At 35.3% G+C, this 15,367-nt stretch overlaps 1 protein-coding gene across 2 annotated transcripts in view; it reads right to left on the bottom strand.

Annotated features, from left to right (window-relative positions):
- LOC123559576 (prenylated Rab acceptor protein 1-like) overlaps window positions 1–15,367 on the bottom strand; it is a 74,692-nt gene that overhangs the window by 36,384 nt on the left and 22,941 nt on the right. For both annotated transcript variants that reach the window (XM_045351516.2, XM_045351517.2), the window contains exon 2: window positions 12,422–12,631. In XM_045351516.2, the coding sequence (XP_045207451.1) occupies window positions 12,422–12,631 (210 nt within the window). The remainder of the gene's footprint in view (window positions 1–12,421; window positions 12,632–15,367) is intronic.

Below are 15,367 nucleotides of genomic sequence, written 5' to 3'. Positions count from 1 at the left end.
ATTATTATCATAACTAGTGCTGCTTTTGAGAAAAGAGCATGTCTCTCACAACTGCCTAATCATCTGAATAGTAAGTCTGTCTTTATATACTGTTTACTCACAGAAAATAATTATACCTTTGATAGTTTTGGAGTGAGCAGCCTATGGGAAAGTTTTAGAGTAAGCGGCCCATCGGTAATTCAAGGGCCATAATTCTGAAGTGCCTGGGCCGATTTGGCTAGTTATCGAACTTGGCCGAGGACTTATTGGCAAACACATTTTTTTCAAGTTTGGTGAAGATCTGATAAGAAATGTTCAACTTAGAGCACGGACAAGATTTGTGACAGACTGACACACACACACAGACAGGAGTAAATCAATATGTCTCCCACCACAGTGGTGTGGGAGACATAATTACTTTGAGCACTTTCTTGAAACGGATGTAATTTTATAAGAATATAGAGTCAATAATCATAAAAATCTTTTCACAGGTAAACACTACATCTGTAATAAATGTTTTAGATTCTGATGAATTTGCTAAAAGTTGTGTTCTTAATTCAACATGATTTAGAATAATAATAATCATCATAAAACTTATTCATTCTAAATATGATCAATCTGCCATGGATCAATGTGACCTTGACCTTGGCCTACTGACCTCAAAATCAATAGGGGTCATCTGCTGGTCATGATCAACCTAACTATTAAGTTTCATGATCCTAGGCCCAAGCGTTTTAAAGTTATCATCCAAAAACGGTTTAACTGTTCCGGGTCACTGTCACTTTGACCTACAGATCTCAAAATCAATAGGGGTCATCTGCTGGTCATGACCAACCTCCTTATCAAATTTTATGATCCTAGGCCCAAACATTCTCAAGTTATCATCCGGAAACCGTTTAACTGTTCTAGATCCTTGTGACCTTGACATTTTATCTACTGACATCAACGTCAAACTTGACCTGTATTCTATGATGTTATTAGCAATTAGGAGTGACCTGTCGCTTTTATTTTTAGATTTGGATTTTCCAGACTGTTCCATTTATCAAATAAGGGTTTGAAAGATATTTGACTTATTTAAAACTATAAATATATTTCAAATACCGAACAGATTGACATTGCATTGATAGTTTAGTTGGTAGAGTTGAGGAATCTTGCTAGTGATTTAACTTTTGCGATTAAGAGGCTGTGGGTTCGAAACCCATACAAGACGACTTTTTTATGATTGAATTTGTTTTATTTTATTTTTCATGTTTTTTTTTATTTCATTTTATTTCATCATTTCAATTTCATTTTTAATTTCATTCAAACAATTTCAATACATTCAATACATTTCAAACACACGCGCCAAATGGAGCATCCTCACACTCGCTGGCGGCGTCGGTTTCCTCCCAATAAGTGTCATCAGCTAGTTGAATGACTAAATCGTCAAGAGCTATGTCAACCATGTTGAATAATTCACAATCATAAAGATATTTGAAAAACCTGTGTTATATGCGAAGATAGCAAAATGATACAAGTAATGCAATTCAAATACATCTTTAACATTATTATCATTTTAAATGTATGTTACCAAAATATAAAATGAAACAAACAAAAAAAAAAAATGTAAAATATATATATATATTGATTTCCGTTGGAATTCGAACTCACAAAAGTTAGATTCTAGAGGCGTCACGCTTACCACTGCGTCTAATTGTCGAAGAGGCAGTCATTTAAATATTTATTATAAAAATAAGCTATATAAAGGTAGGGTACCCCTTTACTGAAGTGGTTTATTCCAGTAACCTTTCAAATCTATTAATAAAAGCGACAGGTCACTCCTAAATGCTAGTACATCTGTGTACCAAACATTATTTAAATCTGCCAAGCCTTTCATGAGTTATTGTCCGGAAACCATGAAAACCAACGGACAGATGGACCGACTGACAAGCTCACTCAGGACTATATACCCCCCAAACTTCATTTGTGGGCGTATAAAAAGTTAAAGATCCTTCCTTACAATGTCATGAACACAAGTTTGAGGAATTCCGGTCTCTGAGGAAGAATGTCTCACCAACTTTCCTAGGCTATTCAAGAGCATTTCCCGAAGCAAATTCACGTTTTCTTGCTCCTACTGGACCTCAGCTGACCTGCTTTTGGAGCATCTGCTACTGACCCACGTTGCTCAAATTTATGTACGATCTTGTAGACATGTTTCCTGCCTACATTTGTATTTTTAAAATGATATTTAAATTTTCGGTGAACGTCTGTTACACATTTTGTTTCATCATAATGTTTGACGATAAAAAAGCGTTCATCTGACATCAATCGCGCCATCTTGAAAATGATGTATTTTAACGAGCAGTAAAAGCTTCCATTTAAGACCTTTAAATTTATATAAATTTGATAAAAATAGCCCTGGATTAAGCAAAGTTATGAAAATGTTAATGTGTTACCTTTCTTTTCGGACACACTGTATTAAACTTTTTTTTATCATACACAACTGCTAATTTAATATCTTCACCTTGAGCAACTGTCTTTATGAAGAGGTTAACTTAATAAACATCTTTACCTCAAGCAACTGTCTTCAAAAAGAGATTAACATATACACATCTTTATCTTAAACAAGAACTCGTCGAACACGAAATGCCCCCCTGATGCATTCAGTAATTGCACAAGGAACAGAAATTATTTGCTCTGTCTTTATAAAGAGGTTAACTTATTAAACATCTTTATCTTAAGCAATTGTCTTTATAAAGAGGTTAACATATACACATCTTTACCTCAAACAACTGCCATCATAAAAAGATTAACTTATTAAACATCTTATCTTAAGCAACTGTCTTTATAAAGAGGTTAACTAATTAAAAGTTTTTATCTTAAGCAACTGTCTTTGTAAAGAGGTTAACTTAAAAAACACCTTTAACTGTCATAAAAAGGTAAACTTATTAAACATCTTTACCTTAAGCAACTGTCATTATAAAGAGGTTAACTTAATAAACACCTTTAACTTAAGCAACTGTCCTTGAAAAGAGGCTAACTTATTAAACATCTTACCTTATGCATTTGTCTTTACAGGTTAACTTATTATACATCTTTACCATAAGCAACTGTCCTTGTAAAGAGGTTAACTTATTAAACATCTTTATCTTAAGCAACTGACTTTGTAAAGAGGATAACTTATTAAACATCTTTACCTTAAGCACTGTCTTTGTAAAGAGGTTAACTTATTAAACATCTTTACCTGAAGCAACTGTCTTTATAAAGAGGATAATTAAACGTCTTTATCTTAAGCATCTGTATTTATAAAGAGATTAACTTATTAAACATCTTTATCTTAAGCAACTGGCTTTATATAAAAGTTAACTTGATAAATATCTTTACCTTAAGCATCTGTCTTTATATTAAAAGAGGTTAACATATACAAATCTTTATCTTAAGCAAATGTCTTTATTAAGAGGTTAACTTATTAAACATCTTTACCTTAAGGTATTGGACCCCTAATAGTAATGTTTAACAAGAGCTGTCTGTAAGACAGGGCGCTCCACTATCAGGGATTTGACAGTAAAATGAATGTATGTCTGAATAAGAGACCTCTACTTCAAAAGGAAGATACACCAAGAGGCATACTTCCATCAAATACACAAATTTGAGTTATTAGGATTGTTACAACACATGCAGATGATGACGATAAAGATATATTTTGAGTTTCAAGTCATTATCTTATATAGTACCAAAATTATGTCCAGAAAACGAAGTTTGTAAAAAATTTAAGTATAAAAGGGGCATAATTTGGTCAAAAATACAAATCAGAGTTATGGGGATTGTTACCACACATGCAGATGATGATGATAAAGATACATTTTAAGTTTCAAGTCTTTATCATATATTGCATTAAAGTTATATCCAGAAAGCGAAGATTGCAAAAAAAGTTTAAGTACAAAAGGGGCATAATTCTGTCAAAAACACAATTAGAGTTATGGGGTATGTAGCCACACATGCAGATGATTATAAACAAATACTTTTAATTTCAAGTCATTATCTTTTAAAGTACCAAAGATATGTCTATAAACGAAGCTCTTGAAAAAATTTAACATGAAAATAATTCAAAGTATAACTTCTTGGTGACCTTGACCTTGGGTATAATGGGCCCAGCCCCTGCACATACTTTGCATGGAAGCTGGACAAAGTTCATGTGAACTTACAGTATGATATAAGCAAAAGTAACAAAGATATGACAGAAAAACAAAGGTTGCCGAAAAACTTTAACCTTAAAAATAACCTAAGTATAAGACCTTGGTGACTTTGACCTTGGGTATAATGGGCCCAGTCCCTAAACATACTTTGTTTGTATGCTGGACAGTGTTTATGTAAAGTTACAGTAAGATATAAGCAATAGTAACAAAGATATGACAGAAAAACAAAGGTTGCCAAAAAACTTTAACCTTAAAAATAACCTAAGTATAACAGCTTGGTGACCTTGACCTTGGGTATAATGGGCTCAGCCCCTACACATACTTTGTTTGTATACTGGACAATGTTTATGTGAAGTAACAGTAAGATATAAGCAATAGTAAAAAAGATATGACAGAAAAACAAAGGTTGCCGAAAAACTTTAACGGCATAATTTGCTCAAAATACATGTTAGAGTTATGGAACTTGACCCAGTGAGGTTGGTAATTGACCTAGAAAAAGAATAAATAAGTTTCAAAGCTATATGCCTTTAAATGATAGCTGTATGTACTTGCATGCAAAAACTTAACCAAGGTGTGACGCCGACGCCAATGCCGACACCGACGCCAGGGTGAGTAGAATAGCTAGACTATTCTTTGAATAGTCGAGCTAAAAATTAAGGTCGAATCCTGCGGGTCTGTTTTGAATTTTGCTCACTTTAGTCAAAAATAACCTTGGGGCAGAAGTAAAACCTACCTACATTTCTTCCACAATATGTAATCTAAAGAGTGAAGGCAAAATAGAGAACTTCTACCGCATGTAACTCAGTACTTTTAAAGATGTCTAACTCTACCCCTTCTGTTTCAGAGGTAAGTTCATTTTGAACAGCAAGAAATCGCTTATCAAATGAAAATTTTCCACTTTTGTACAATAAATCAATAAGAAGTCTTGAAAGAAGTAAAAACTTACTAGAACAAGAGGGTCATGATGATCCTGGATTGCTAGCCTGAGTAATATGAGCTACATGTTTCAAATGTCAAACCTGGGGAGGGGCCAATTTTACCCCGGGGTCATGATTTGAACAAAGTTTGTAGAAATCTACTAGGCAATGTTACATATCAAAAATCTAAGATCTAGGCCTTCTGGTTTATTTTTAGCAAATTTATGAAGATTTCCCTATGTACAATCAAGTAAACCCTGGGGCTGGGTCAATTTGACCCTCGGGGGTCAAGACTTGAACAAATTTTGTAGAGGTCCACTAGGCAATGCTACATGTCAAATATCTAAGCTCTAGGCCTTTGCTTTATTTTTAGAAAATTTTGAAGATTTTTCTATGAACAATCAAGTAACCCCATGGGGTGGGGTCAATTTGACCCCGGGGGTCATGTTTTGAACAAATTTTGTAGAAGTCTACTAGGCAATGTTATATGTCAAATATCTAAGATCTAGGCCTTCTGGTTTATTTTTAGAAATTTTTTGAAGATTTTCCTATGTAAAATCAAGTGACCCCTGAGGCGGGGTCACGATTTGAATAAATTTTGCAGAGGTCCACTAGGCAATGTTACATGTTAAATATCTAAGCTCTAGGCCTTCTGGTTTATTTTTAGAAAAATTTTGTAGATTTTCCTATGTAAAATAAAGTGACCCCTGAGGCTGGGTCAGTTCTGACCCTGAAGGTCATGATTTGAACAAGCAATGCTACATGTCAAATATCTAAGCTCTAGGCCTTCTGGTTTATTTTTAAAATTTTTTTGAAGATTTTCCTATAGAAATGTATGTAAAATTAAGTGACCCCCGGGCGGGGTCAATTTTGACCCCGGGGTCATGATTTGAACAACTTTAGTAGAGGTCCACTACGCAATGCTACATGTCAAATATCTAAGCTCTAGGGCTTCTGGTATTTGAGAAGAAGATTTTTTAAGATTTTCCTATGTAAAATCATGACCCCTCAGGCAGGGTCAATTTTAACCCCGGGGTCATGTTTTGAACAAATTTGGTAGAGGTCCACTAGGCAATGCTTCACACCAAATATCTAAGCTCTAGGGCTTCTGGTTTTTGAGAAGAAGATTTTTAAAGTTTTTCCTTTCGGTTGCCATGGCAACCGAGTTCTGCATGGAATTCAATTCTTTGAAGAATTTTTGTAGAGCTTCACCCAAGGAACATTCCTGTGAAGTTTGGATGAAATTGGCCTAGCGGTTTATGAGGAGATGGCGTTTAAAGTAAAAGTTTACAGACGGACAACGGACGCCGGACGCCCGACGGTGAGTGATCACAATAGCTCACCCTGAGCCTTTGGCTCATGTGAGCTAAAAAAAGGAAAATAAGGAAAAATAATTTTGGTCTCAGTGGGGCTTGAACCTACGCCCCCTGAAAATTGCAGTCAAAGTAGCTTTATGATAGGAATCTTCAAGAAGGAGATACTCTGTTACGGGTCTAATACAATTGTCTTTATTAAAGAGATTTCCGATAGTTTTTTGTGCGCATCTTTCTGCGCAGCCGACACTTTCTATGGAAAACTGAACTGAAGTCAACATTTGTTGAAACATGTTACAGACAAGCTTAAATATGAGGAATCTTGAATGAAATAACATTTTTGATAAGTTTTATCAGTAATCAAATGTTGATACTAGTTTATGTTGTATTGACAAATATCATGCCTGACAGATATCTTGCTATTTTTGTGGTTGTGTTTTCACATCGCATTTTAGTACAAAGACAGTGTTGTTCATATAATGTAAGATAATTGACTTAGTACTGATAAGACAATATCACCTTTCAGATGATTTAGTATTCAATTATAGAAACAATTAAGAATTTTTAAAACTTTTTTTAACTTCTAGCACACATATATATAATCAATTTGGCCAGGTTCGCGCCACTTTCCGTCCGGTGGCAGGTGTTGTATTCTAGCGGTCTTAACATAAAATTTAGCCTGGTGACCCATATATTTTTAGCCATTTTTATGCTCACAATACAATTATCTATACACAAGAAAAACAGGAAAAAATTCTATGAAAGAGTTTTTCCAAATTAAAAAAAAATATTCTTCACTATGGGTATTTTTCATTGAAAAAAGTTCACAAAACTAAATATGAAACAATTTTTTTTTGCATTTATACCCATTATTGTAAGGATGGAGTATTACAAATATGACTATAATATCAAATAAGTATATAATAAAATCTGTAAAAAGAAAAAAAGATCAATTGAAAGATCCATTGAAAAATATGGCCTCTAGAGAGGTCAAAAGATTTTTCTAATTTTAGACCTACTGACCTAGTTTTTGACCGCAGTTGACCCAGTTTCAAACTTGACCTAGATATCATCAAGATGAACATTCAGACCAACTTTCATATAGATTCCATGAAAAGTATGGCCTCTAGAGAGGTCACAAGGTTTTTTTTTATTATTTGACCTACTGACCTAGTTTTATAAGGCACTTGACCCAGATGCAAACTTGTGCTAGATATCATCAAGGTGAACATTCTGACCAATTTTCATAAAGATCCATTCAAGGGTATGGCCTCTAGAGAGGTCACACAGTTTTTCTATTTCAAGACCTACTGACCTAGTTTTTGATCGCAGTTGACCCAGTTTCAAACTTGACCTATATATCATCAAGATAAACATTCAGACCAACTTTCATACAGATCTCATGAAAAATATGGCCTCTAGAAAGGTCAAAACGTTTTTTCATTATTTGACCTACTGACCTACTTTTTGACCGCACATGACCCATTTTCGAACTTGCCTAGATATCATCAAGATGAACATTCTGACCAATTTTTATGGAGATCCCATGAAAAATATGGCCTTTAGAGAGGTCACAAGGTTTTTCTATTATTTGACCTACTGACCTACTTTTTGAGGGCACGTGACCCATTTTCGAACTTGACCTAGATATCATCAAGATGAACATTCAGACCAACTTTCATACAGATCCCATGAAAAATATGGCCTCTAGAGAGGTCACAAGGTTTTTCTATTATTTGACCTACTGACCTAGTTTTTGAAGGCATGTGACCCAGTTTCAAACTTGACCTAGATATCATCAAGGTGAACATTCTGACCAATTTTCATGAAGATCTCATGAAATAAATGGCCTCAAGAGAGGTCACAAGGTTTTTCTATTTTTAGACCTACTAACCTAATTTTTGACCGCACATGACCCAGTTTCGAACTTGACCTAGATATCATCAAGATAAACATACAGACCAACTTTCATACAGATCCCATGACAAATATGGCCTTTAGAGAGGTCACAAGGTTTTTCTATTATTTGACCTACAGACCTAGTTTTTGACGGCATGTGACCCAGTTTCGAACTTGACCTAGATATCATCAAGGTGAATGTTCTGACCAATTTTCATGAAGATCTTGTGAAATATATGGCATCTAGAGAGGTCACAAGGTTTTTCTATTTTTAGACCTACTGACCTAGGTTTTGACCGCATGTGACCCAGTTTCGAACTTGACCTAGATATCATCAAGATGAACATTCTGAATAATTTTCATGAAGATTTCATAAAATATATGGCCTCTAGAGAGGTCACAAGGTTTTTCTATTTTTAGACCTACTGACCTAGTTTTTGACGGCACGTGACCCAGTTTCGAACTTGACCTAGATATCATCAAGGTGAACATTCTGACCAACTTTCATAAAGATCCCATGAAAAATGTGACCTCTAGAGTGGTCACAAGCAAAAGTTTACGGACTGACGCACGCACAGACAGACGACGGACGCTGCATGATCACAAAAGCTCACCTTGTCACTTTGTGACAGGTGAGCTAAAAAGCAGAAAATTATGAAAATGTTGAAAAAACGCTGGTAGTTTCAGCATCAGTGGAAGTGTTCAAAACAATTTTTCACAAAAACAAGCCTGGTGACCTATTGATTTTATTTGTTCATTGTTTTCAGCATAAAATTTCCTATCATATATGTGAATTTAAAAAAATTCTATGAAAGGAAAAAAACTATATAGAAATTCTCTTTAAGAGGTTAACTTACACACATCTTTATCTTAAACAAAAGTCTTTATTAAGAGGTTAACTTATTAAACATGTTTACCTGAAGCAACTGTCTTTATAAAGAGGAGAACTTAGACATACCTTTATCTTAAGCAACTGGCAAGAGGATAATTTATTAAACATCTTTATCTTAAGCATCTGTTATAAAGAGATTAACTATCTAAACATCTTTGTCTTAAGCAACTGGCTTTATAAAAAGGTTAACTTGTTAAATATCTTTACCTTAAGCAACTGTCTTTATCTTAAGAGGTTAACATATACAAATATTTACCTTAAGCAACTGTCTTTATAACAAGAGCTGTCCGTAAGACAGCGCGCTCGACTTTTCTCAGTGCTTGACTCTGAATTAGGGCTTTGCCAGGAAAAACTTTATAAAACTTTAACCAAAAATTTCTAAGTTACAAAGGGGCATAACTCTGTCAAAATTTCAAACAGAGTTATGAGGACTGTTTCTCCTGGTCAGACTTTGATAGTTAATAACTATTTTAAGTTTTAAGTCAATAGCTTTGATAGTAACAGAGATACTTGACTTAATCAAAAACTTGAACTAAAAATTCTAAGTAACTATGTCATAATTCAAACCAGAGTTATGGGGATTGTTTCTCCTGGTGTAGACGTTGATAGTAAATAATTTTAAGTTTCAAGTCAAAAGCTTTGATAGTAACAGAGACATTTGACTTTATAAAAATCTTTAACCAAAAAAGTCAAAAAGGGGCATAAATCAAAAATCAAATCAGAGTTATGGGGATTGTTTCTCCTGGTGTAGACTTAGATTATTACTAAGTAGATAACTATTTTAAGTTTGAAGTCAATAGCTTTGATAGTAACAGAGACATTTGACTTTATCAAAAACTTTTAACCAACGGCGACGCCGACGCTGGGGCGAGTGCAATAGCTCTACTTTCCTTCGAAAAGTCGAGCTAAAAAGGTTAACTCATTAAACGTCTTTATCTTAAGCAACTGTCTTTATAAAGAAATTAACTTACACACATCTTTTTCTTAAACAACTGTCTTTATTAAGAGGTTAACTTATTAAACATCTTTACTTTAAGCAACAGTTACTGTCTTTATTAAGAGGTTAACTTATTAAAAGGTTAACTTATTAAACATCTTTACTTTAAGCAACAGTTACTGTCTTTATTAAGAGGTTAACTTATTAAACATCTTTACTTTAAGCAACAGTTACAGTCTTTATAAAGAGGTTAACTTATTAAATGTCTTTATCTCATAGAAAGGAAATATATAACTAGAAATTGCTTTTGTAAAAAAGCGCATGTCTCCCCCAATGCAAAGTCCTATAGGCAAGAAGTCAATAGGGGTCAGGAGCGAAAGTCAAAGAGACACTGATGGTTGGCTGCAATAGTAATCACCTACTTGGCATGTCCAGTCATCCCACTAAATTTCAACACTCTTGGCCTAGTGGTTCTCAAGTCACTGTTCAGGCTCCTGTGACCTTGACCTTTGATCAAGTGACCTCAAAATAAATAGGGGTCATCTACTCTGCATGTCCAATCATCCTATTAAGTTTCAACATTCTAGGTCAAGTGGTTCTCAAGTTATTTTCCAGAAATGATTTTACATGACCAGGCCCCTGTGACCTTGACCTTTAATAGACTGACCCCAAAATCAATAGGGGTCATCTACTCTGCATGTTCAATCATCCTATGAAGTTTCAACATTCTGGGTCAAGTGGTTCTCAAGTTATTGATCGGAAATTGTTTTTTTTTTTTAATGTTCAGGCTCCTGAGACCTTGACCTTTAACAGAGTGACCCCAAAGTCAATAGGGGTCATCTACTCTGCATGTTCAATCATCCTATGAAGTTTCAACATTCAGGATCAAGAGGTTCTCATGTTATTGATCTGAAATGGTTATCAATGTTCAGGCCCCTGTGACCTTGACCTTTAACGGAGTGATCCCAAAAACCAATAGGGGTCATTTACTCTGCATGAACAATCATCCTATGAAGTTTCAACATTCTTGGTCGAGAGGTTCTCAAGTTATTGATTGGAAACGGTTTTCCATGTTCAGGCCCCTGTGACCTTGACTTTTAACAGAGTGACCCCAAAATCATTAGGGGTCATCTACTCTGCATGACCAATCATCCTATTAAGTTTCAACATTCTGGGTCAAGTGGTTCTCAAGTTACTGACCGGAAATGGTTTTCAATGTTCAGGCCCCTGTGACCTTGACATTTAACAGAGTGACCCCAAAATCAATAGGGGTCATCTACTTTGCATGTACAATCATCCTATGAAGTTTGAACATTCTGGGTCAAGTGGTACTCAAGTTATAAATAGGAAATGGTTTTCAATGTTGAGGCCCCTGTGACCTTGACCTTTAACAGAATGACACCAAAATCAATAGGGGTCATCTACTTTGCATGTACAATCATCCTATGAAGTTTCAACATTCTGGGTCAAGTGGTTCTCTAGTTATTGATCGGAAATGGTTTTCAATGTTCAGGCCCTCCTGTGACCCTGACCTTTGACAGAGTGAATCCAAAATCAATAAGGGTCATCTACTCTTCATGATCAATCATCCTATGAAGTTTCAACATTCTGGGTCAAGTGGTTCACTAGTTATTAATCGGAAATGGTTTTCAATGTTCAGGCCCCTGTGACCTTGACCTTTGACGGAGTGACCCCAAAATCAATAGGGGTCATCTACTCTTCATGACCAATCACCCTATGAATTTTCAACATTCTGGGTCAAGTGGTTCACTAGTTATTGATCGGAAATGGTTTTCAATGTTCAGGCCCCTGTGACTTTGACCTTTGACAGAGTGACCCCAAAAACAATAGGGGTCGTCTACTCCAGCAGCCCTTCAACCCTATGAAGTTTGAAGGTTCTAGGTCAAATGGTTCTTCAGTTATTGCTCGGAAAAAAGTGTGACGTACGGACGGGCGGACGGACCGACGGACGGACAGGGCAAAAACAATATGTCTCCATTATATTAAATTATATATCAATATATATAATATAATATAATTAGTGTTTACAGAGAGGTTTATTTATATAATATTTTATTAAACACTTTTACCTTACGGAAAGGAAAATACATCTGTCTTTATGGAGATATTAATTTAGGAAGGAAAATATATGTCTGAGAGAGAGAAGTGTTGTAAACATAGGTTGTATTGTTATACTGCTGCTTTGGACAAACCTGGAAGTAAATTTGCATATCTCATTTGTGCAGCACATTTTGAACACTGTCATTACAAGCCTTTAGTAGCTAGTAGCACTATCTAAAAATACTTACATGCAGAACACAACAAGGCCAATGAACACAAACAAGTAGTTGCTCTGAAAATGTTCAATATTTTTAATAATTCTTTTAGGCATAGGAGCGACAGATTTTGGGGTCTGAAATCTTCCAGTGTTTATGAACTCTCCCCATGGACGAATTCCATCCCTCGTCTTTGCAAACCATTCCCGAGCAGTAGCATTTGACAAGCTAAGAGCCATGATTCTGCAAAAAATAAAACACTGTCTTATTCCAGTGTCTTTATGAAATACAAAATTACAAATCTCTAAAGTAGCAGATTTCTACTACAACACTGAGCTTCAATGACAGCAGCTTTTGGAGAATGAATGTATTACACTTTGAGGCAACCGATCCATTAGATAATGTCCAGTAAACTACACACATAAAATATTCTGTTGTGATGCATATCAACACATACCAAACTGCACCTACTACTGCTTAAATATAAACGGTACAAGGTCAATTTAACTTGTTGCCATTGCTGTTTTTGGTTCATTAAAGAAAGTCTATTTGTATTAATGTATTTAAACCGTAAAAACTAAAAATCAGTCTGTCAAGCAAATACTGGCCGTAACCTGTTATACTCCATCAAAAAATTAAATATGCCATACGAAACTTCTAAATATTGACTAAATTCAGTTGGATAAGAAAGATAAACAAGAGGACCATGATGGTCCTGAATCGCTCACCTCTTCCCACATGACCCAGTTTTGAGTACGACGTCGTTTTTTCTATTATTTGACATAGTGACCTAGTTTTTGAAGGCATGTGACCCAGTTTCAAACTTGACCTAGATATTATCAAGATAAAAATTCTAACCAATTTTCATGAAGATCCATTGAAAAATATGGTCTCTAGAGAGGTCCCAAGGTTTTTCTATTATTTGACCTATTGACCTAGTTTTCAAAGGTACGTGACCCTGTTTTAAATTTTACCTAGATACCATCAAGGTGAACATTCTCACTAATTTTCATGAAGATCTCATGAAAAATATGGCCTCTAGAGAGGTCACAAGGTTTTTCTATTTTCATACCTACTGACCTAGTTTTTGACCGCACGTGACCCAGTTTCGAAACTAACCTAGATATCATCAAGGTGGACAATCAGATCAATTTTCATGAAGATCCATTGAAAAATATTTAATAATTTTAGACCTACTGACCTAGTTTTTGACCGCAGTTGACCCAGTTTCAAACTTGACCTAGATATCATCAAGATGAACATTCAGACCAACTTTCATACAGATCACATGAAAAGTATGGCCTCTAGAGAGGTCACAAGGTTTTTTTATTATTTGCCCTACTGACCTAGTTTTTTAAGGCACGTGACCCAGTTTCAAACTTCTCCTAGATATCATCAAGGTGAACACTTTGACCAATTTTTATGGAGATCCATTCACAAGTATGGCCTCTAGAGAGGTCACAAGGTTTTTCTATTTTTAGACCTACTGACCTAGCTTTTGACCGCACATGACCCTGTTTCGAACTTGACCTAGATATCATCAAGATAAACATTCAGACCAACTTTCATACAGATCTCATGAAAAATATGGCCTTTAGAGAGGTCACAAGGTTTTCCTATTATTTAACCTACTGACCTACTTTTTGATGGTACGTGACCCACTTTTGAACCTGACCTAGATATCATCAAAATACATTCAGACCAAATTTCATACAGATCCCATGAAAAATATGGCCTCTAGAGAGGTCACAAGGTTTTTCTATTATTTGACCTACTGACCTAGTTTTTGAGGGCACTTGACCCACTTTTGAACTTGAACTAGATATCATCAAGGTGAACATTCTGACCAATTTTGATGAAGATCTCATGAAATATATGGCCTCTAGAGAGGTCACAAGGTTTTTCTATTTTTAGACCTACTGACCTAGTTTTTGATGGCACGTGACCCAGTTTCGAACTTGACCTAGATATCATCAAAATGAACATTCAGACCAACTTTCATACAGATCCCATGAAAAATATGGCCTTTAGAGAGGTCACAAGGTTTTTCTATTATTTGACCTACTGACCTAGATTTTGACGGCACGTGACCCAGTTTCGAACTTGACCTAGATATCAAGGTGAACGTTCTGACCAATTTTCATGAAGATCTTGTGAAATATATGGCCTCTAGAGAGGTCACAAGGTTTCTCTATTTTTAGACCTACTGACCTAATTTTTGATGGCACGTGACCCAGTTTCGAACTTGACCTAGATATCATCAAGGTGAACATTCTGACCAATTTTCATGAAGATCTTGTGAAATATATGGCCTCTAGAGAGGTAACAAGGTTTTTCTATTTTTAGACCTGCTGACCTAGTTTTTAATGGCACGTGACCCAGTTTCGAACTTGACCTAGATATCATCAAGATGAACATTCTGACCAACTTTCATAAAGATCCCATGAAAAATGTGACCTCTAGAGTGGTCACAAGCAAAAGTTTACGGACGCACACACGCACGGACGGACGGATGACGGACACCGCGCGATCACAAAAGCTCACCTTGTCACTTTGTGACAGGTGAGCTAAAAACAAGAGGGCCATGATGGCCCTATATCGCTCACCTGTTATCGTTGCACTTGAGGACAAGAAGGTCCTCAGAAAAAATATCTAAGTCCAAAGGACAGGAACAACAAAGGGAAGAAATTTAACCAAAAAGAAAAAAATTCTTACAAGGTATAGATATGTCAAAATATACCTAAAAATTGGAGGTACCATCCATGTTGTACCACAGAAAAGAGGTCTCGGTTTTTTCCTACGGCCAATAATAAAAAAGTTACTAAAATAAGCTATTTATAGTAACGTAAATGTGAAGTAATTAAAAAAATATATATTGTAAGTGAACAAAAGAAGGATCTGCCAAATAAATCTGTTGACATAAATGAAATTTCAGATTAGTATCTTCATTAGTTATGGAGATATACCCATTTTAATTTG

This window comes from Mercenaria mercenaria, chromosome 10 (genome assembly GCF_021730395.1).
Source record: "Mercenaria mercenaria strain notata chromosome 10, MADL_Memer_1, whole genome shotgun sequence".
NCBI lineage: Eukaryota > Metazoa > Mollusca > Bivalvia > Venerida > Veneridae > Mercenaria > Mercenaria mercenaria.
Note: the sequence above shows the minus strand (reverse complement) of the source record. Positions and strands in the feature narration are given on the sequence as shown.